The sequence below is a fragment of the Acinonyx jubatus genome, chromosome B4, assembly GCF_027475565.1.
Source record: "Acinonyx jubatus isolate Ajub_Pintada_27869175 chromosome B4, VMU_Ajub_asm_v1.0, whole genome shotgun sequence".
Classification (NCBI taxonomy): domain Eukaryota; kingdom Metazoa; phylum Chordata; class Mammalia; order Carnivora; family Felidae; genus Acinonyx; species Acinonyx jubatus.
This window is the reverse complement of record NC_069387.1, coordinates 37,916,901-37,939,250: the sequence shown is the minus strand read 5'-3', so window position 1 is coordinate 37,939,250 and position 22,350 is coordinate 37,916,901. Positions and strand designations below refer to the sequence as shown.

Sequence of the window (22,350 nt, the reverse complement as noted above, 5' to 3'; positions counted from 1 at the left end):
AGCCAGGGGAGGGAGAACTGAGGTCTTAGCTTCAGAGTCTACATGCCAGCATGGCCCGTGCTCCTCTGCTCCAAGGTGACTACAGGTCCTCAGTTAAGACACCACATGCGGCCGCCTGCCACTATGGCCAGGTATGAGCCCTCCATCCAGCCGTACACCAGGCAGCCAGTAGCCTTGGCCGTGAGTCACATTTAATGACCTCAGGTTCCCTAAGCCCTGGCCCTGCTCTGACCTCCCATCGCTTCTCTAATCCAGGCATTTGCAAAACCACCTTCAGAATAGTTCCCAAGCAACAGAACCAGGTGCCTTTTCTCTTTGGCCCCACAAAGCAAGCATTCCCACCTACTGTGGGCAGAGACTCTACTCGGAGTTGTTTCTCCCTTTCTCCCTAAGACAGCCCGGAGTCACCTGCATGTTCTTGTCTGGGGCCCTCGGTTCCAAGAACAGGGAGCTATCATTAATAAGCAGCTGTAGCATGCTGCATGCTGCATGCTGCATGGGGGGAGTCAGCAGGCCATCTCAGACTATCTCATCCAACATTTGCAATAATCCTGGAAGAAAGGTTAGTATCATCCCCATTTAACGGAGGAAGAATTCACACAGGAAGAAAGACTGCCAGTAACTCCCTGCAGGTCTCATAGCCATTGGCTGCAGGAGTCAGGCTTCAACCCCAGGTCTATTCATCTCCAAGACTGGCTGGTGTTCACCGCATCATCCATGACCATGAGCCTGACTGGTGAATCTGTGAAGCCTGCATCTTTGGCTTCAAGCACAATGCTATATCCAACTGAGCTAACCAACCGTGGCCAGAAAGCAATTGTCATAATATCAGAAACCCATTATGACCCACGAAGCCTCTGAAAGACGCTTCAAGAATACATCTGTGAGTTGAAAGCAACGCCGAGCATTATGCTCCCCTGGAAACAGCTGCCTGGGGCTTGAAGACAGCAGAGAAATCCCAAGATGCAGATCCAGCCTCATACAGACCCTACCGACCACCTCTTGCCTCCCAGACAATTACATCCTCTGAGCTAAGGGGAAGTCGTCCTTGTGGGGAGAACAGCATGACATGACACCAGACAGGATAATGCAAATGATCTCAGAGTTGCACAAATAGCCCCTTTGTGGATCCCCGATTGGTGAACAAGCAATCCTACAATGAAGCAATTTGTATTCAAGCCATTTTCCACAACAGCAACCCACAGAAGCCTCAATCTCCACCCTCCCCTCGTGGCTCCTGCGGGCTCTGCCCATTTTACATTGACCTTTTCTGTGGTCATCTGTGGTTTTCTGAAATAGGCAATGAGTAAGTCTATTACCAGATTCCAAGGGAAAGGACTGCCAACTTAAGTAATTAGATTGCGAGCATGGGTGGCATGCAAATCTTGTCCTGTCACTTTCCTGATGAAACTCTTCGGTGCCTTCTCAGTGTCCAAGGCAAACGTCTCCCTGACATGGTGGCTCCCAAGGCTCTTGACTGTGGGCCCTGGCTATATCTTCTCACTGCTCTCCCCTGCCCCTAGCCTTTGCTCTTCTCTGATCTTCTTTTTCAAATGTGCCACACTCTCTCGATGCTTTTGGGCTGGCCCTTGCCACGTGGCCTTCCTGCCAGATGCCTCCCTATGCCCATCTCCCTTGTCTTGCCCCTCCACTTCTGAAAGTTTCTGTTTAGTTTTTTTATGTTTATTTATTTATTTTGAGAGAGAGAGAGAGAGAGGCTGCATGAGTGGGGGAGGGACAGAGGGAGACGGAGAGAGAATCCCAAGCAGTCTGTGTGCTGTCCGCGCAGAGCCCAACACAGGGCTCGATCTCAGAAACTGTGAGATCATGACCTGGGCTGAAGTCAAGAGTTGAACGCTCAACTGACTGAGCCACCCAGGTGCCCCTGCAAATTCCTGTTTAAGGTCGTATCTTCAGAGAGGCTCTCTTGATCTCTTAGCAGTGTCTTACTCCTTCAGCCTCTGCCTTTCCTCTTTTATCATATTTGTCATTCTTCCTTAGGCTTTGCTCCCTCAGCAGCCTATAAATTCCAGGAGGGCAGATGCATCCATTTTGTTCACTCCTATGTTCCTGGGAGGGACTCGAGAAATATCTCTGGAATGCAAGAAGTTAAGAAAGACTGCTTGCTTAGTCCTTCCGGTTCCAGCCAGGACTGGAACCGGAGCCTTCATGGAGCAAATGAAATTACACCTGTGCTTGATTTGAAAATCATGCCCCACCTCCAGATAACATGTAGTGAGCATATCTCCCTCCTGCCCCCATATAGATCTTCCATGTTTCATGGTGACATGATAATCTTGGACTGTGTGGCTATGTGTGCAACAGAAAATTTCTGCATCTCTAAGTTTTGCTTCTTCCTCCCTGCACAGATGTTCTCTCAGGAGGCTCAATCCTTGCCTTGGGCTCAGAGGAGGATCCCTATCGTTCTGTTCTTCTAATGCCCTCTGACTCACAATGCCACAGTGGCACATGCCTCGGTCACATTAATGACAATTTATGACAGTGGGGAAGTGGCTGGTTATTTCCTATTAAGTGTAGCCGAATAACTCTTATGTAAGCATTTATGTGGTTGTTACTGCAGTCAATATGAGGTTCCCAGCCTGATCCCCACCTCATCCCTCTTGCCAGGCCCAGAAGGTGCTGCCGAGTCGCTAACTCCAGCCATCAAGAAAATAAGTGCTCTAAGTACACAAACTCAGTAAATTACTAATCAAAACCAAATATGACTAGAAGAAAATTCTCCTGGGGAAAGCAGCGTGTGTTGGATTCCAGGGTAAAGTGGACATTTTGGATTATTACAGATCCTCTCCACGGGATGCAAACCAGATACTAGATGTAGACACTAGGCTCAGTCTCAAGGTCACCGGGAAGTCCTTGTGTTTGGAGATGCAGGTGGAGAGAGACAGAAGGTGAGGACCTTCCCAGAGAATCCCAGGTGGGACTGTGGCATCTCAAGAACTGAGGATCTTTTAGCTCTAATGGAAGGACACATATCAGGTGGTGTCAGCCACTGTCTGCTGGAGGGCTGGGAGATGGACTTTGAGATCTCTGCAAGTGGGGCACCTGGGTGGCTCAGTTGGGTAAGGATCTGACTCTTGACTTCAGTTCAAGTCATGATCTCATTGTTCATGAGATTGAGCCCCCACGTCAGGCTCTACGCTGGCAGCGAGGAGCCTGCTTAGGATTCTCTCGCTCCCTCTCTCTCTGCCCCTCCCCAACTTTCTTTCTCTCTCTCTCTCTCTCAGAATAAATAAACATAAAAAAAAGATCTCTGCAAGCCACCTGTGAGGCCTTTAGAGAGCTAATGAACAGGAGCCAACAAGCAGGCCACCTCTGCCCAGGGCTTTTGGCAAAAACTCTACATGTGTGTTACTTACAAGGCTGCCCCCCAAACTCACCAAAGCTTGCAGCCCTGGGGCCTTGCCAGCTGCTGACTGTGGCTCTGATGACAAAGCCTGCTGCCATCCAGCACCTTCAGAGGTGCATAGGCTCAGGCACTGGCACCCAGGTAGGTTTCTCAGTAACAGAGCTGGAATGCAGGGCAGAAATATTATTAAAATAACAATCATACCTGGAATTGCTATTGTGCTTCACAAGTTCCTAACATGCTTTACATTTATCTCCTTTCATCCAGATCATCTCTAAAGGGTCTCGTGGACGTGCAGTAACTGGCCCAAAGTCACATAGTGAGTAATCAGCCCCACTGGGGTTTGTCTCAGTCTTTGGCTCCAATCCCCAAGGCATGTGGCAGAGTTGTCCAGTGACTGATGCTTGCCTTTGGGGGTGGGGACAGCAGGGCCTGGGCCAAGTGACCCAGCATCCTAGGGGTTTCCTCTGCCAGTTTGCTCTATCTGCCCTTGAGGGTGAAGTGCTAGCTACAGACCCTTTGTTAAAGACACTTTTCACTTCTACTGTGAGAAATGACCTATGGTTAGGATCAGGAAGGGTTCTGGGCCTCCTTGAGTGCTGTCATTCTCTGAAAATGATAGACCAGGTCTTCCTGTGGCATTAACAGGTAGCTGGGCAATTCAGGCATATTTTCCTTCTATTTCAAAAGCTTAATGACTGAGGGACACTAAGGAGGCAAAATCCTCACCACTCACACTGATACAGCTTGCATCACCGAGCTGGGCTCACACTGCAGATGTGTGGGGGGGGGGGGGTGGGTAGAGCAGCCAGGTTAGGGAGGATGGCTGAGGGACCTCATTTCTCAATGTTGGGGCAGGAGCAAGCTCAGCCTGCCCAAAGATTGGCAACCAGACAGTGCAGGCCATAAGGACAGGGATAGTGCCTGTGACTCTGCTACGTGCCATTGCCTACCTCAGGGCCTAGGGCCCATTAAGTATCTAATAAATGTTTGTTGGTCAAATTTCTGATCATCAAACATGTTGTGTCTGAGCCTTAGCTGAATATGAGCCAATTGCTTCCAATGGGATGAGCTCAAGGCAGCCTGGGAGGCTTTAGATGTGGAGCCAGGCACACTCATCATGCCTAGACAGGTGTGAGATCACCCATCCTCAAGCAGGTTTATCCCAACAGTCTCAAGACCACAGGGCAAGGGTCTAAGACAAGCTAGACTGCCACACAGGTGGGGCTACAGTCAGAAACCAGGTATGTAACAAGGTGCTTTGCAAGACTCAAGACAGCAACCAAATAAAATCTGTCTTCAGGAAGAGGGTTCCAGAACCCAGGACCTCTGTGTAGTGGCAAGGGTGGGGTGGGGTGCAAGAACAGACAGAACTCCCCTAGTGTGTGATACCCAAAGATTAAGGGTAGGAGATCACTCATGTTGGCCAAGATGCAGAGAAAGAGGATCTCTTTTGCACTAGTGGTGGGAATGCAAACTGGCGCAGCCACTCTGGGAAACAGTATGGAGGGCTGGGAGATGGAAAAGTTAAAAATAGAACTACCATACAAGCCAGCAATTGCACTACTAGGTATTTATCCAAGGGATACAGGTGCGCTGTTTCTAAGGGGCACAGGCACCCCAGTGTTTATAGCAGCACTATTGACAATAGCCAAAGAATCAAAAGAGCCCAAATGTCCATTGATACACGAATTGATAAAGATGTGGTATATTATGCAGTGGAGTATTACTCAGCGATCAAAAAGAATGAAACATTGCCATTTTCAACTACGTGGATGGAAGTAGAAGGTATTATGCTAAGCGAAATAAGTCAGTCAGAGAAAGACAAATATCATATGGCTTCATTCATATGTGGAATTTAAGATACAAAACAGATGAGCATAAAGGAAGGGAAACAAAAATGATATAAAAACAAGGAGGGGACAAAACATAAGATACTCTTAAATACAGAGAACAAACCATGGGTGGGGGGATTGGCTAAATGGGCAAGGGGCATTAAGGAAGATACTTGTTGAGATGAGCACTGGGTGTTATACATAGGGGATGAATCACTGGAATCTACTCCTGAAATCATTATTGTACTATATGATAACTAACTTGGATGTTAATTAAAAAAATAAATAATAAATTAAAAATTAAAATTAAAATTAAATTTTAAAAAAAAGGATAGGAGATCACTCCATGATCACTACTGGCCACTAGGCCAAGGACAGACTCCTATCTGGGTGACTGACCCAAAGTGCAGGAATGGGCTGAGATGTCTCGCTTAATTTCATTTTGTTACAGAGGTCTGGATTCAGGCTGGACCTCAAGGTGGGGTGCCAGCTGTAGTGCCAAGAGGGGAGGAAGGCTGTAGAGACAGGGGAGCAGAGAGGGCCTAGCAAAGGGGAGACAGCCTCCATAGGTGGCTTTTGTGAGAGTAACAAAAATTCCAATATCTCCCCAGGGGCACAGATAGAAGGGACAGGAACCTGATAGTCCTAGAATGGCTCCTGAGCACATTCCATGAAGTCAAGTTGGTCAGGTGTCACCCTGTCACCTCCCACCTGCACCCCCATGTTGTTCAAGAGGATGAAAAGAGAAAGGCAGGTTTCTGCCCTTGGAGCCTGTGCTCTAATGGGGAAGAGAGACCATGCATGCAATGGCCTTCAGAGAGACTCAGGTAGACAGGTCCAAATAAGACCACCAATGAGGCCCCAGGGCTGTGGGTCTGGGTAGAAGTAGGCTGGGAATGGAAGGGGGAAGTTTTCCCCAAAGACAAAGAAAGAAAGAAGAGAGACAGTAGTGAGAGCCACAAGTAAGTTTTGTACAGTCTCAAAAAAAAAAAAAAAAGAAGCAGAGTCAGGGACAGAACAGGTTTCACAAGTGAAGTCATCTTTATAGGGTCTCTACTGTCATGCCAAGACCTCATCTCACACACCCACTTCTATTCAGAACGTGCTCCAAGCAGATATTGCTTATTTTCCACTGAATTAGAGAGAAATTACATTCCCTCTAGAGCATTCTTGTGGGCAGGAGAAAGGGGCTGCTGTGGAAGTGCTCCCCATGCCTTGCCCAGCTTCACCCCTGCAACCCAGGGGCAGAGATGGGAAATGGCAGGGCAAGGGCTGAAGACCCAGGGCCGGGCGCAGGCTGCAGGGGTGACCTTCTTCTCCTCTGGTGGCTGGAGAGGCCTGAGAGACCTCTGGGCCTCTGTTCAGCTCAGTCTTCCCCTGTCTTCCAGGGATGAAGGGATGCCTGCAGGCCCCAAATGCCTAGAGCTCCTAGGGGGTCATCCTCCTAGTTGGTTCCTGGCCACATAGGATTCTACTCCGTTGACATGGATGGAATCCTCCACAAAGTTGGCTGGGCTCCCTACCCAGGGAAAGGCAGAATGTAAGGGTTCCCCAATTGCCACCACCATGAAAACCCACTAATGAGTTTCTGTCTAATGCCCTCTGGGAGACCCCCCACCTCCATTTCCTTCTTCACCTTCCTTCCCTCTCCTGACACATTCACTGCTGTCTTCTTGAGCTTGTCCTTTTCTTTCCTTATCTAACATATGGGGATGGAAAGTACTACATGATGTTCACTGTACTTGTGTCCAGGTACAAGGAGAGGCCTCCAGGCCTGGGCTCAGAGGGATCAGCACGGGCAGCAAAGGGACCACTGGGCAGGACTGAGGTCACAGTCTAGCTCTGCTACAATTCCATTCCTCCTTCCGGGGCCTCAGGAGGCCTCCACCACAGATCAGGTGGGGGTGCTTCTGCACCTAACTTCCAGGATTCTGGAGAAGCCAACAAGCATACAGATGCCACAGGGTTACAAAAGGGTAGGGGCCACTGCTGCTGGAGTCACTGATGATTTTCAAGGACACCACCAGCCTCAGGACACCCCACCCACAGCTGAGCCCAGGCCTCCCCTGCCTCCTCCCCACCTCTACCCACTACCTCTAAATGGCCCTCTTCCTTCCCAGCATCTGGGAAATCTCCCCCAGGGGAGATAACACAGATGACATTACCTGTCTCAGAAGCTAAAGAATAACCAGAAACCAAACCACATCCAAACACTTCACCACTCTGGCAAAGTACATTGTGTTTCCATCCTATGGAGATTTGGTTACCACACTTGGACCAAAGCTAGAAGTTTTGCCAACAGGTCTCTAATGGAAAGCATGATTGACTGACAATTGAAATGCAGGACAGCCTTTTACAAGCTAGAGGGAAACCAACATGGGCTCCAAGAGGCTCAGCACAGCTTTTCTCAGGGCCTCTGTGTCCTATTGTGCAGTTTCTGCACTGTACCTATCACCAGACCAGGGGACAAGTGGGGACTGAAGTTCACATTTCCTGCCAAGCAGAGTCTCCACAGAACTGTGTGTGTGCCTTCAGGAGGCCCCTTTTAAAATTCAGGCAAAGGCCCCATATCTGCCCATAGAGCTTGCTCCCCTTTCTGAGTGATGATGGCTCCAGAGAGAATATTTCAGAGCTGATGGGGGCAAGAAATAGCATAAAGATGCAGGTGAGTGAAAATGGGGTTCTGGGCCAAGGGGTGGGCACCCAGCCAAGACCCAAATGCTGCTCTGGGCAACTTTAGGTGAAAATGCACAGGACTAGCAGCAGGAGAGAGAGAGAACGTGAGAGGGTCCAAGATACCAATGATCTCAGAATATTAGGGTCAGGAGGATTCTGGGGTCACCTAGATACATCATTTTCAGAGGTATTTGCTTTTGGTCTTGGTTCCTTTTCATGTCTTTATTTTATTTTTATTTTTTAGTAGTAGAATCTTTTTCCTGAGGAAAATAAAGACCGGCCAGGGAAGAATTGGGTTTTTTAAATTTATTTTTTAATGTTTATTTTTGAGAGACAGAGACAGAGACAGAGCATGAGCAGGGGAGGGTCAGAGAGGGGGAGACACAGAATCCAAAGCAGGCTCTAGGCTCTGAGCTATCAGCACAGAGCCCAACACGGGGCTAGAACTCACAAACTGTGAAATCATGACCTGAGCCGAAGTCAGATGCCTAACTGACTGAGCCACTCAGGCATCCCAGAATTTTTTTTTAAACCTGGGGAGAAGGGAACCCAGAACTCTGCCCACCTTGATCCTGGCACCTCCCACAAGCCCCAGGGCTCCCAAGGACACAGAGTGGAACATCAGCTAGTCCAGATGAGTGGTGAAAAGGCTGAGGCTCAGGAAAGTGACATGACTTGCCCAAGGTCCATGGTGCACTGAAGGCAGAGGCCAGCTTAGGCAGGGCCAAAGAAGTTGGGGACGCTAGAGATTTACCAGCCATGCTGGGGAAGGGAGCTGCCTTGGGAACCTGGGGCACCATCCTAGGACCCACGTATTTTTCACCTGTGCTGGGTGGGAAAGCTCTACTCAAGGTGGGTGAGCTCCTGTCGGTGCAAAGGGTGGCAGACCAGGCCAAACACTAGCCAGGGGTGAGGGACCAGGGACAAGACACTGTGCAGTACAGCAAACTCTCAGCACCCTAGTCTTTCACTCAGACCCTGCCCCAGTCTCTCCCCAGGGATCCAGGACCACCATCTCCTGCTTTCTCCAGGCCCTCCCAGTGGGATGCACACCCTAGATTCTCCTATTCCTGAGGTTGGCCTTCCTCCAGGCTACACGTAGCCTTCCATTCTAGAGCACTCTTGGTTAGCTCCTGTCGTCCCCCCCACCCAACTTCACCCCTAAGTCCCTCTCCCTACCCTGTGAGAGTTTGCAGGGGACATGCTGTTGGACCAGTCCTGACTGCTTCTACCAAGGCACTACCTTCTGGGAGCTGGGAACAGCATCTGTTGCTCCTGTGATCTTCCATTCCAGTGTGGCCTCTGACCTCCTCCCAAACCCTCCCACCCCAGAGCACCAGGAACACAACCAGGCCATCGCTTCGCTCTCATGTGCATTTATTGAGTGCCAACAGAGTGCGTGGTACTATGCTCAGGGTTCAGAGCCACAGTCTAGTCAGAAGAAGACCAGAGCTAGTACAGAGAACGTTTCATAGCTGCTTAACATCTGTAAGGGATGGGAAGTGGGGAGAACTAATCACAAAACAAATTCCTATTCGAAAGCAACAGAATCTCCTCTGAGAGTAATATATATTCTACGCACACACACACACACACACACACACACACCCTGAATGAACACAGAAATATACCCACGTGGTTGTATATGCATGCATATACAGGTGTGGGTAAATAAACTAATGTATATGCTGTACACGCACACGCACACACACGCACACACGCACACCACCGCACAGACAGGTAATCTGGCTTATGCTATCAAAGACACTATGTCTCCAGGTTCTAGTGAAGCAATCTGTCCTAGATGCCTGCAGCATGCAAAACTTGGAAGTTCCAGAGATTCACAGTTAAGGAGGACAAATGGGTATACGTGTATACTTTTCCATCCTCGGGGGCCCCAGCCACAGCACTGGAGGTTGCTCTTTGTCGGCGACAACAAAGCCTCTGTGAAGGGCTCCCAGAGCAGAGCTGAGGAACTGGAAGCTCTCTGTCCAGTGGCCCACGGGAGCCCTGGTGAGTTCACCAATCTTCAAGGCAGAATTTAAAAACTCTGGTTTTCGAGAGTGTAGTCCTGCAAACGGTGTTCCTTGTTACAGAGCCGCAGATCGAGGCAAGAGTTTCTCTTCTTGCTCGCTGTCTGCAGCCTCCCACGTATGCTAACGCATTTTGTAGTCATTAGATACAGATGTTTCACACAGCTGTCCCTTAAAATCCAAATCTACCGTGAAATCGAGGTCTCGCTACAAAGGAAGAGCAAAGGGTCCCAGCATTAGTGTGGTAGCAAAGGCAAGCACCACCCCCTCCTGCAGGCAGAGGGATGGGTAACTACAGTGTTTCTAAGGTTTTCTAGCTAAAGGGTTCCCACAAACAGCCCTCAGGAATCTATTCTAGTGCTTCATTATCCACACAGGAAGTTCTTTGATTCCTAACCTAAAGCCTTCCTGTTATAATATAGAAATGTTCCCTCTGATTTCATCCTGAGAGAAAACAGAGTGGGGTGGTTGAGTCTTCTGTGGCACAACCTTCAAAGCATTCTCTAGATGCTTTTAATACACACGCTTGCACCCGCGGTTGCTCAGAAAGAATCACACGATCCCTGACCCACCAGGCTCGCTGAAGAAACGTGAACCAAACATCTTCCCGGCCACCAGAAGCTGTTATTTCCTGGGTTGGCTTGTTCTAAATGAGCTGAAACCCATGGCAACAGCCTCCGTGCCCAAAGCCCCTCGGATGCAGAACTGGAGGCTAAATGCAAGGAAGGCTGAGAGTCCAGAGTGGGTCTTCGAGAAAATCTATCACCCTTGAGTTTTAAGGGTCCATGGTTGGAGGCCTTCAGTTATACGTAGTGAGATCCAAACCTGGCTTTCTACTGCCCCTCCCCCAGTACCTTGTCTGGTTGTGCACAAGGCACTTGGGGCACCAGGGTGAGGAGGCCCTGGGAGCTCCAGGGAACCAGCTCCACGGGTCCCTTCTTCCCTCTGACTCTGTCCCAGACAGAGACTGCCTCAGCACTCACCACATTTTTGGCATTTGGCTTCATGGATATGGTCCCATAGATTTCTTCCCCCCTCCGGACAGTGAGGTAATCTTCCAAGTAGAAGACAGTCTGCTTCCAGTGGGTGTAGGGGGCATCGGGGGCTGAGGGGAGAAGAAAAGGGAGGTGGGAAGGAAGAGTCAGAGAAGATGTCTCCAGAAGGACTGAGGCTGAGACCTTGCCTAGAAGTTGCTGGGCTTCTTTTGGGATTCACCGAACCAACTCCCAGCACTTGTGTGGGTCAAGGCACCCAGCCCCTGGAGCCTGCCTCCAACCCCAGAAATCCTCACTCAGCCCCAGGGCTCCTCCTTCCATCAAGATCCCAGATCCTCCAGGCTGCTGATCTTAGCTAGGAATCAGAAGAGAAAGAAGCAGGTATTACAAGTTCCTTCCAAGGGGTGGGATGAATACCCTCTCACCAACTAAACTCATTAACATAAAAGAATCTCAAAAGGCTACTGTTTTTAATTAGTTCAACAGAGTGAAGACGTTCAGACAGCGTAAGAGGGAGATTTGTAGAGTAGACCATCCTGTCTCCCCTTAAATGACATCAGGTGTGCAAATTTCTTAACTAAACCCGTGTCCCACCAACACCCCAATCCTACACATAGGCTTCCCTGCCACTTCTCTGCCCTAGAACTGAACCTGGTACCCTTGGCCCACATCTGTTGTGGTGTTTCAGCTGTGTCCTCCTAACTGGATCTAAAAGAAGTAAGGGATATTTCTCATCCCACAGCCTCACCACTGGTCCATAGCTCACTCTTCCTGCATGATCCAAAGGCACACCAATCCTGGCGACTCCCTGTATTTGCCATTAAATCCCATCCATCCTCTCTCAGCACACTACATACTCTACAACCAGAAGAGGGGGCCTGCTTATGGGCCATCTTCCTCAGCAACAACTATCTTTGGAATACTTTTCCCTCCTAGTCCACCAGTCTCTCCCTTCCTCATCCTTCAAAGTCACTTCCTTTGGGAAGCCTAGTTTGGCCACCCACCCTGAGCTTTGGTTAACACAATGCCTATCATACTGCAGCATAAATACCTTTGTCTTTTTTCAGCTGTGTGCTTCCTCCACAAGACTGCAATTTCCATGAAGGCAGGCACCATGCCAGACTTGTTCACTGTTATATCCTCAGTGCCTACCACCACACTTGGTAGATCTGTAACTACTACACTTATAGATGGCAAAACCCAAATAGTAGACACTTTGTTATGCCTCAAGGTACCCATAGATGTTCAATTACATTGGAGACTTTGAAAACTATAGATAGTAAAAGAACCCACTATAGTAAGATCCTCTTGGCCCCTCAGTCTCTTACCTTCCTCCACCTGGATGTAGGACTCATTAATACTGATTTCCTCTTTGCTTGGGACCAGAGCTAAAAATGAGAAGACTTGGGGAGAATAATAATAAGTGCCTTTCAATACTTCAAAAACTGTCACATAGAAAGACATATGTGGTCTTATATATGGCATTGGAGGCAGAACAAAGGCTAGTCACTGGGAGTTACTAGAAGGCAGATTTTTAATTCACCAGGAAAAATTAGGGCTGTTCTGCAATCATCTGAGCTACCTGAGGTCCAGCTTTGAGGTGTTCCTATAACAAACACTGGGGATTTATCATGCACTGAGTCTGATCAGATCACTTCTAAGATCTTACAAACCCCAGGATCTATTTAAAAGGTAGTGAAGAGTCTTTCTTTGCCCTTTGCAATGAACTGGCTTGATCAAATGTCAGTGATCTGGGTAAAGACTTGGGTAGCCTTCAATGTATGCATTTGGGAAATCAGTGCAAACTCAAGGTCATGGCAGGGAAAAGCAGCCTGAGCATTTGGAAAGGCTTGAAGGAGGATCATGAACGTGCAGTCTGTGGCTTTTAGATCCTAGATACCCAAACATATCCAGCCTTCATGGCCTCTAAAGCATGTTGCTGTCTACAGACAAAGTCCACCTGTCCCAGCCCCTTCCCTGCCAACTACATCTAAATAAATTGTCAAAAGATAGTCTCTGGTGTATACGGAGAATGGCAGCGTATGACTGACAGCACTCTCGCCCCCACTTCCTCCTACACCAGCTCAGACAGGTGTCTCTCCTGTTCTTAAAGACCTTCAGGCAAGGGGATTCAAGCAACTTCCTTCTGTCACCTAATCAGATGCCTTATGAGAGTCCCAGAGATTCACTGTCTCAGGTTTGGCAGCCATCAAGCCTAGGTGTGTCTGGTGGTGGTCCAAAAAATACACCAGCCTTGGGTTGGAGAAAAGTGGGTTTTTTCCCCTTGACAACATGAAAAGTTTGAGAACCTCCCCAAACATTTCTGTCATGGGGTCCATCAGCCGTGGACTAATCATCTAGACCACTTTTCACAATACTAATTCTCCATCAAGGTGTCCAGGAGAAACTGATTAAAATTCAGATTTCTCAACTCTACTCCTAGAGACTTGAATTCAGTCATTCTGGGGGATGTGAAGGGAGCAGACTTGCCAAGACTTAAAAATCCCCCCCATGTATTGTAGGCACAGAGCATGGCTGAAATCCCTTTACAAACCCACTCTTTCGCATCTAATAACATCTCTTTGGTGGGCAAGAGTGGAAAGAACATTTAATTAGGCAACAACAGTCCCAGTTTCATGCCTCCATGTTGCCTTGTGTTTGCACTATGACCCTGGGGCTCATTTTATACACCTGCAGAATGTGGGGCATGATATCTATCTCCCCAAGTACTTTGAGAATCAGATGGGATGAGAAGGGGAAAAGTATATGACCAAATCTCCTGCTGTGCCCAAGACAGCTTCAGTTTACTTGTCTTCCTAGCATAACTATTAATAGCTTTCCTTTTCACTATCAGAAGTGTCTTTAATTGAAAGATAAATATGGTCTCCCTACCATAACACATTAACCCCATGTTAGGGTATTGCTAAGCCATTGAATTATGTGGTTATAATCATTATGGGAGGTGGCATATCATTTTATTTATCCATAATCTATGACTCTGACCTTCAAAGATGTTCTACATCACTCTAGTGGTCTAGAATGTCCTGGGGAAGCATCCAGAAAGGTGCTAGGTGCAAGGGTGAGCACCCAGAACAAGGCTGTGGATGACATCTAGAATTCTCATCAGTAAATAAGTCTTTCCCACCCTACCCTGCCCCAGCTATAACCTTCTAGATCATGTAACTTTCAGCATTCCCTATTATGAAGATATATTTATCCTCTTAATATCCTGACCCCACATGCTAACCTCCCCTTTTCTCCCTCCCCTTCACAGTCTCTCTGGGTTGTGGGTTATGGACAGCTTTTGTTCTATATTTTACAGTGAGTATAACCAGTACTGCCCCCAACATTCCAAGTACATATGCATTTATTCATGCATGCATTCCTTCATTCAACAGACATCAATTCAGGATGCCTGTCAGTTCCCAGATATGGTCCTAAATTTGGAAAACAGCGACCTATACAGCCCTGCCTCCCCCTCACATCCTATAGCCTAAATGAGAAGACTCTCAGGCAGCAAGGTCATCCTTGTGACCAAGGATGGGGATGCAGAGCTCAGGGGGCTGTGGGAACAAATGGCAGGGGCTTTCATAAGAAGATTTTTCCTGGTGCTTTTGGAAAGGGAGTGGAATCCTGCTTCTTGTTTCACTTCACAGTGGCTAAGTGGCTGGTAGCTTTGCTTAAAATTTAAAACTTTTTCTAGCTATAAATTTGCAATTTATATTGCCCAGGGAGATCAGAAGCTTTTTAGAGAATGAAAGACTACGCACCAAGAAGCTTCTCTGACCTGAGACAATGACTCACTGTCACCAGATGGCAAAGCAGGAAGGGGCTGCTAGGCATCTAGGTCCAACTACATCATCCATAATGAGCTTGAGGCCCAGAAAGTAACTTACTCAAGACCTATCTCCTTTGTCTGGCCGCCTTACCTGGCTGACTCCTGGAAAGACTAAGACTCTACCCCAGGTCTGATTCTACTCAAGCCACTGTCCCTCCGTGCACCCCCAAGAGTCCCTGCCCCCATCCACTGAGGATGTGTCCAAGGGGAGGGGCAGCTATGCCCACTGGCTGGCACAGCCTGGAACCCTAGGTTCCTGTGCCCATCTGCGACAGCTTCTGCCTGGAGCTGCAGAGAGGAGATGCCAGAACCATTAACAGGGATTGTTTTCAAGCAGCACAATACGTGATGTGCTTGTGAGTTGGCCCCTCCAGAGCCAGCTGTGGCTGGGCTGAGATAGAAAGCTCAGCAGGCAGTCAGTCAATGGGATGGGGGCACATATGGCAGGTTACATGCTGCATGCAGTTCAAAAATAGCTGAGCCCAAACAATACAGTGTACAGACATACACATAGATGTGATAAAACTTTTTTTAAAATAGCAAGGGGATAAAGAACACAGAATTCAGAATAATGTTCATCTAGAGGCAACATGGGGGGTGATGGGTTGGTGTGGAGCCTCCATTTAGTTAGGTGGTGAGCACACAAGGATTAATTATGAGACTGTGAATTAATTTACTTATTAATTATAAATAGTATCATTATATTTATTAATAATGTATTCTGATTAATATTTATATTCTAATTAGTAGCAGTTTATTTCTTGATATCAACTAATGTATTTACATTCTAAGAACAATAATACATTTTTTTCTAGTTACTAATGTGTGCTAGTTAATAATTATTTATGTCCTAATTACTGAGGCAGTGGTGAGTTCACAGGTGTTCATTATAAATAAACAAAAGTGAACTGTGCCTGATTCAATGATGTCATGTACCAAGAATTAGGATTAATTCAATTCTGAGCATCTGAGGTCCTTGAAAACAAAAAGCAAATACTCTTTTCTAGATGGTCAAAGTATAGAGGATCAGAAAAGCCCACTGACAAACCCACACTACCTGGTAAAGATGTTTGCTACCTGCTGGAAGCAAAACCCCATGTGGACATTCCCCAGGTGGCTGAGGAAGCAGTGAAACAAAGTATCCCCCCAATCCTGATCTCTATATGGGAATGCTGCTGTGAGAAGGACCTATGTCAACCAGAAGGCATAGGCCTTGATGAGAAAAGGTAGTAAGCGGATGGAGTTAGCTTTCCAGTTGATGTGAAAAGCATCAACATTGGCCAAATTTACAATCTTCTTGTTCAGGCAGCCTAGCACAGAGGCAGTGGTTCTCAAACTGATTTGTGCATTACAGTCACCTGGAGGGCTTGGTAAGACACAGATTTCTGGACCCCACCCCAGAGTTTCTGATTCAGAAGATCTGGGGCAAGTCTTGACAATTTTCATTTCTAACAGGTTCCCAGGTCATGCTTATGCTGCTGGCCGTGGACTACACGGTGAGAACCTCTGCACCAAGGCATGGAAACAGGCAGTGCAGGACCTCTGGATGACCTTTCAGACCTACGTTTCTGGGGTTCTGTGCAAAGAGGAGGTGATGTAATACTATAGCTGTAAAAAGACAGACAAGGGGTTCTTGGCTGGCTCAGTCAGTAGAGCGTGAAAACCTTGATCTTGGGGTTGAGAGTTCAAGCCTCACATTGGAAGTAGAGGTTACTTAAAAAAAAATAAAATCTTAAAAAAAACCAAAAAGACAAATGAGCTCAGACCTTGATCTAGACCCATGGTCTTTGAGCCTCTGAAATATAGTCCTCATTGTTTCTCACAGGGACTTGTGACGAACTACAGTGGGAGTATGACCATAGAACAGGAAGAAACTGACCCAGTGGGCTGGAGACTTTAATACGAAGGGCAAATCCTCATTATCCCTCAGGCAGCCAGGGGCTGAGTCCTTCGATTCTGAACTTAAGGTTAACCAGGACTCCTTCCTGTGGGGCATCAGGAATGTTGTTCCCGCCATCACAGTGCCAGAGAACCACCTCTGGGCAGGGGTGGGACAGCCTGTCTGCTTGACCTCAAGGAATGGAAATAAACTCAGGGAAGGGAAACCCCCAGCTGAAAGCTATGGGCTAGATCCTAGCTTTACAAACACACAATATTTCCCAGAGTATCCCTGCCACCCTTTCTCATCATCTGTAGCAGGGCAGACCCCGGTGGAAACATCATCCTGGAGATGGTAGAGGCAGGGCCAGCTTCTGTGGCTCCATCCCTGGCTTCCAATCACAGCAATGGTCCTCAAGCAGGCTCCTGTTCCACCCTCCCACCACTGCCACACCCCACCACTGTGAGGCTGAGTCTTACTTACCCTTCAAGGTCCAGGTAAAACCTCTCTTCTCCCTCCTAGCCATCCCTGCCTACCAGGAAGACAATCTCTCCTGCTGCCACTCTAAGAAGGGGAACAGCTAAAAATGACCAAGGTTGGGGGCCTCTGGTTTTCCCCAGGACAGGGTGCACCAGCACTGGGCCAGATGTTGGAGACCAGAAGATCATGATCTTGGTGGTCAGGAGACACCAGTTCTGGAAAAAACCCTTTTTTTCTTGGAGGGGCTGGATAAACCTCTTGCCCTCTCTGTTAATAGGTCAAAGAGGATCAATCATTGTCACCAAGGCTTCAGGAAGTGAAGAATCATGTCCTTGGACTCTGGTAGAGCTCACCTACCCTTGGCACATGCATGCTGGCTTGCCCCTAACGACATGCTCCTGCTTCCCAAGAAGACTTCACATGCGTGGCCAATAGGAACATGTTCCCAAGAGCAGGACTCAGATCCTCATATACTCGTTTAACAGTGATCTGTTTAGAACCCACTACAAGCCAAACACTGCTCTAGAAGCCCAGAGTTCAGAGATTCATGAGATGTGATCCCAGCCCATGGGGAGACTGAGAATTGCAAACAGAGTGAAAAATGTTGAATAAGCTACATCTGACATTGAAATCCTGTGTAGTTGTTTCAAAAACAAAAAATAAAAATAAAATAAAATAAAGTAGTTATGTCAATGAGGCTGTGAAAGTGTCTCCAAGGTATATTGTTTTTTTGTTTGTTTGTTTTGTTTTTTAAGTAGGCTTCAAGCCCAGCATGGTGCCCAACATGGGACTTAAACTCACGACCCTGAGAGCAAGACCAGATCTGAGATCATGAGTTTCTTGCTTAAGTATGCCCTCTAAGGTTTATTGTTAAATAAAGACAAGGTAGCAGAGGGCAGTGTGTTTGGTATAAGTCAACCCATGTTTTAAGAAAAGTGTAGTTTGGATGTGGTACCATAGTTGGGGGGAGCTGGGTAAAGGGTTCACAGGACTCTATGTACTATCTTGGCAACTTCATATGAGAAATATTTCAAATAAAAAGCAAAAAATAAAAAGTGGTTAACATATGCTTCTGGGGCACAGAACTGGGCTGGAGTGGGAAGAGGACTTTTTCCTTGACTTTTTTTTTTTAATTTTTTTAACATTTATTTATTTTTGAGACAGAGAGAGACAGAGCATGAACAGGGGAGGGTCAGAAAGAGAGGGAGACACAGAATCCAAAGCAGGATCCAGGCTCTGAGCTGTTAGCACAGAGCCCGACGTGGGGCTTGAACTCACGGACCGTGAGATCATGACCTGAGCTGAAGTCGGACGCTTAACTGACTGAGCCACCCAGCTGCCCTTCTTGACTTTTTTATACCCTTTTTTTTACATTTCCATGAAAATGTAAGCACAAGATGTCAGGAAGCCCCAAGAAGAACTCCTAAACTTAACCAGGAGTGAAGGAAGGGATCAAGTAATATCTGAGCTGAGAGATGAGGCCTGTGCTGGGATTGTCCAGGTGAGGAGTGGGCATAGGGGAGGTGTTTGGGGCTGAATTGTGTTCCCTGAAATTCATGTGCTGAGGCCCTAATCCCCCTGCACCTCAGAATATGACTATATTTGGAGATAGAGCCTTTAAAGAAGCCTTTACAATAAGGTCTTTTGGTGGGCCCTAATCCAATCTGGTCTGTGTCCTTTTAGAGTCTCCTCATACAAATACATAAATGTCCTAATGTCTTAGAACACCAGAGAGACACCAGGAGTACATGCCCTGTGAGGACAGAGAGAGAAGGAGGCCACCTGCAAGCCAAGGAGAGAGCCTCAGGTGAAAGCAAACTTGCTGGCACCTTGATCTTCCAGAACTGTGAGAAGTAAATTTCTGTAGTTTAAACCACTAGCCTGTCATACTTTGTTATGGCAGCCCTAGCAGACTACTGCAGGGAGAAAGGAGATGACAAGAGCCTCTGACAAAAGACCCTCTTGTCCCCGTGAAACACCTGGGTGGACAAAGGGTTGGCATGTGCAGAGACAATAGCCTAGAGATTTAGGAAGCCTTTATAAGTTCAGGGGACTGTGAGGTGCTCAGTGTGACTGGACCCTGTGTGTGGTGCAACAATGAGACAGGGGAGGAAGGCAAAGCAAAGGAAGGGCAGTGAGAAATGAGTTGGGAGAAGTTGGTAGGGGGGCAGGTATGGTGGAACCCCCACTTACAGGGCAAAGACATGTGGGTTTACCTGCTTCAGGCAATGAGGCACCTCTGAAGGGGGGCTGGGAGGGGAGCTCAGGTGGTATTTGGGGAACAGTGTCAGGAAGGATGGATTGGGGCAGAAGGAGACAGAGAGACATAGTCTGCAGCCTACCGAGAGATTCATTGAATCCTGAAGTAGGGCACAGTGGTGAAGATGGGGAAATCTTATCACACTCTGTATCCTTACCCCTCACACAGACTATGCCTAGAAAATGTTCAATGAACAAATGTGCCCCTGAAATTGGGCTTCCCCCCTGCTTCTCTCCACCGAACACATACTCTCAGCTCTGATCATACAATATACACTTTCATTTACCTTCTCCTTTTGGCAGCCAAAAGTGTGGGGAAGTGCTGGAGAAGGCTTACAAGATGCTAAGCAAGGGCTTATGCCCCAGGTCCTTTCCCCAGGTCAGGCCAGCCCTGGTCACTTCCACAAAGCCTCAGCATGGAAGGTGGGGAGGGTCTGGAGTGCCAACAAAAGGCTCACCTGTGGAAAACCCCATTTTCTTGTGGCACTTGGTAAATTCAATATTAAAATAGGTGACCAGGGCGTGGATGTAGTCATTTCGCTGTATCTGCAGGCAGAAGGCAGATGTGAATGACAGCTCTTCCGTCTTCACCGTGTAAATGTCCACTTCCTGTGGCCCAGAGAAAAGAGAATGCCAGACACTTAGCATCTTCACTAGGTCTGGGTCCTGGTCAGCAGCTACATTCCCGTGGAAGACCACTGCTCTGGGGCTACCATTTACTCTTGGGATGGATCCCCAGGCCCACCCACCACCTCCCAATGACCTCTTCCATCCTTTCTTAGGGTGGGGTATGCTCAGGCAATGGTGCAAACACATTTGAATCAGAATGTGAGGGCAACAGAATTAGGAAGGTAAATCTGCTGGGGATGGGGGCTTATGGAGCAGAGGGTGGAAAAGGGAGAGGATTAATGAGACAGAACATTCCTGAACCCAATCTGAACAGCCTCAGAGCAGTCCACCTCAGCACTGCTCTGCTCATCTAGTTGTTCTCAAAGTGCGGTCCCAGATGATGGGCATTAGCATCACCTGGGTGCAAATTCTGTATGGGTGGGGTCGGGAGGGCATCTCAAACCTATGGGATCAAAACAGCAATTTGTACTTTATCAAACCCTCCCAGTGATATCAGTGAACCAGATTAGTCATTTCCCAATTTTTTGATATTCAAGTTCCCAGCAACAAGAGACACCAAGTATTATCTTAGGAGTGATGAACTGAGCCCACCCACAGTCACAGACTAAACTAAGGGGAGCCCTGCTGACCATCTACACCAAACCTGGAAGGAAGGAAGGAAGGAAGGAAGGAAGGAAGGAAGGAAGGAAGGGGAGAGGGAGGGAGGAAGGAAGGAAGGCAAGAAGGAAGGGAGGGAGGGAGGTAGAGAGAGAGAAAGGGAAAGAGAGAAGGAGAGAGGGAGGGGGAAGGAGGGAGGAAGGAAGGGAGGGAGGCAGGAAGGAAGGAAAGAAGGAAGGAAGGAATGTAGGAAGGATGGTAGTAAGGAAGGAAAGGAAGGAAGAAAGAAAGAGAGAAGGAGAGAGAGGGAGGGAGAAGAAGGAAGAAAGAAAAGGGAACAATAAGAGGTAAGAATTTTTCAGTTCTGGCCAGGAAATGGAGAGCACAAAGAACTAATAATTCTAACAATTTCAGCTGGGAAGTGGCTGAAAATCAATGTTGCGTGGGGAGCTGGTATAATGAAAGACAGTTTGCAATATGCTGTTCTTTTCTGTGTGAAGGATGCTGACCTGCTATTTGTTGGCTCCGATGAGACAGGGCCAACCTTCCAAGGGCCCTAGAGGCATCCAGACAGCTTTCAGAGGTCTAAGGAAGCTTCCCATTGTCGGGGGTGTGTAGCAAGGACCTCTGTCCTGAAGACTTTGTAAGAACCAGACAGATATCTGTGTGCCTGGACTGGTTCCAAGGGGCTCTCCTGAGACCCAGATGATAGAATACATTGGGGATAATTAGAAGAGGGGTCTGAAGGTGGGGAAACAAGAGCAGGGAAGACACAGAGTGATGTAGCAGAAGTGGTTTTTATCTCTACATATTTCCAGGATAAATAAAGGAAAGGCAGATGCAAAGCATCCCAAGGCCCTCAAAGAGAAGTCCTGCCTCCAAGGGGGTGGACAAAGGAAGAGGTGCAGTCAAGGGAGAAGGTCAGATAAGAGTCCTATTGTGGTCTGCGGTGTGCAGCCATCACATCCTCTGAGGGAAGCTGAAGCTCTGACCTATTAGTTGGGAAGACAGTGGAATGCAAATTTAGGGGGATGGGGAGCTCCTCAGTGATGTCACCTCATCTGTTTTGCTGTGCTTCTGGAACCAAGGATGGGGAACAAGAATTAATGGGATGGGAAGCCCTGGGTTGAGCATGTAGAATTTGATGGGATTAGAAAGCCAGTCTCCCTTCATTCAATGCAAGAGCCCCTTTGTGGTAGCATTCCTGGGAAGTGGCCCTCTGATGCTTGCTTGGACACCTTCATGGATGATGTATTCACTACCTGCCAGGCAGCTGATTCCATTTCCTGACACCTCCAATGCACAGGTCCCTCTTCTAAATGAGTAAGGAGAGTACACACCAGTCTCTGTAACTTCCACCCATGGAATAAGTCAAATGTCTATTCTAGCTCACATGGGCCCCCTGAACATTTTCTTCTCCAGCATAAACTGTGTCTTCTTTTTTATTCACTTTGCATGAGTCATGATTTCTGACTCTGTCACCCTTCTTGTTTGGGACATACTTCTAGCAGCGTCTGATCTCAAAGACCACACTGCTGGCTCAGACTTCATTCTGGCCAAGCCACCTCCCCCCACCGCATCCTGCTCATGTTCCTTTTTTCCTTTTGTCCTGGGAACCGAGTGTAGGGTCATCCATCATACGTCATCCTGTTAAGTTTGGGTCATTGCTCCTTTTTAAACCCAGCACCTGTTAGTCATGACATTCATTATCCCTCTGGTCACGTATTATCCACAGTTCTTTCCAGCTCAACAACTCAGAGC

At 47.8% G+C, this 22,350-nt stretch overlaps 1 protein-coding gene across 3 annotated transcripts in view; it reads right to left on the bottom strand.

Annotated features, from left to right (window-relative positions):
- Positions 1-9,238: 9,238 nt before the first annotated feature.
- Positions 9,239-22,350, bottom strand: part of PRMT8 (protein arginine methyltransferase 8) — a 97,202-nt gene continuing 84,090 nt past the window's right edge. For all 3 annotated transcript variants that reach the window (XM_053225731.1, XM_027074066.2, XM_053225730.1), the window contains 3 exons: positions 19,821-19,971; positions 10,895-11,016; positions 9,239-10,118 (listed from right to left, as the gene is read on the bottom strand). In XM_053225731.1, the coding sequence (XP_053081706.1) occupies positions 10,035-10,118; positions 10,895-11,016; positions 19,821-19,971 (357 nt within the window). In that variant the 3' untranslated portion in view covers positions 9,239-10,034. The remainder of the gene's footprint in view (positions 10,119-10,894; positions 11,017-19,820; positions 19,972-22,350) is intronic.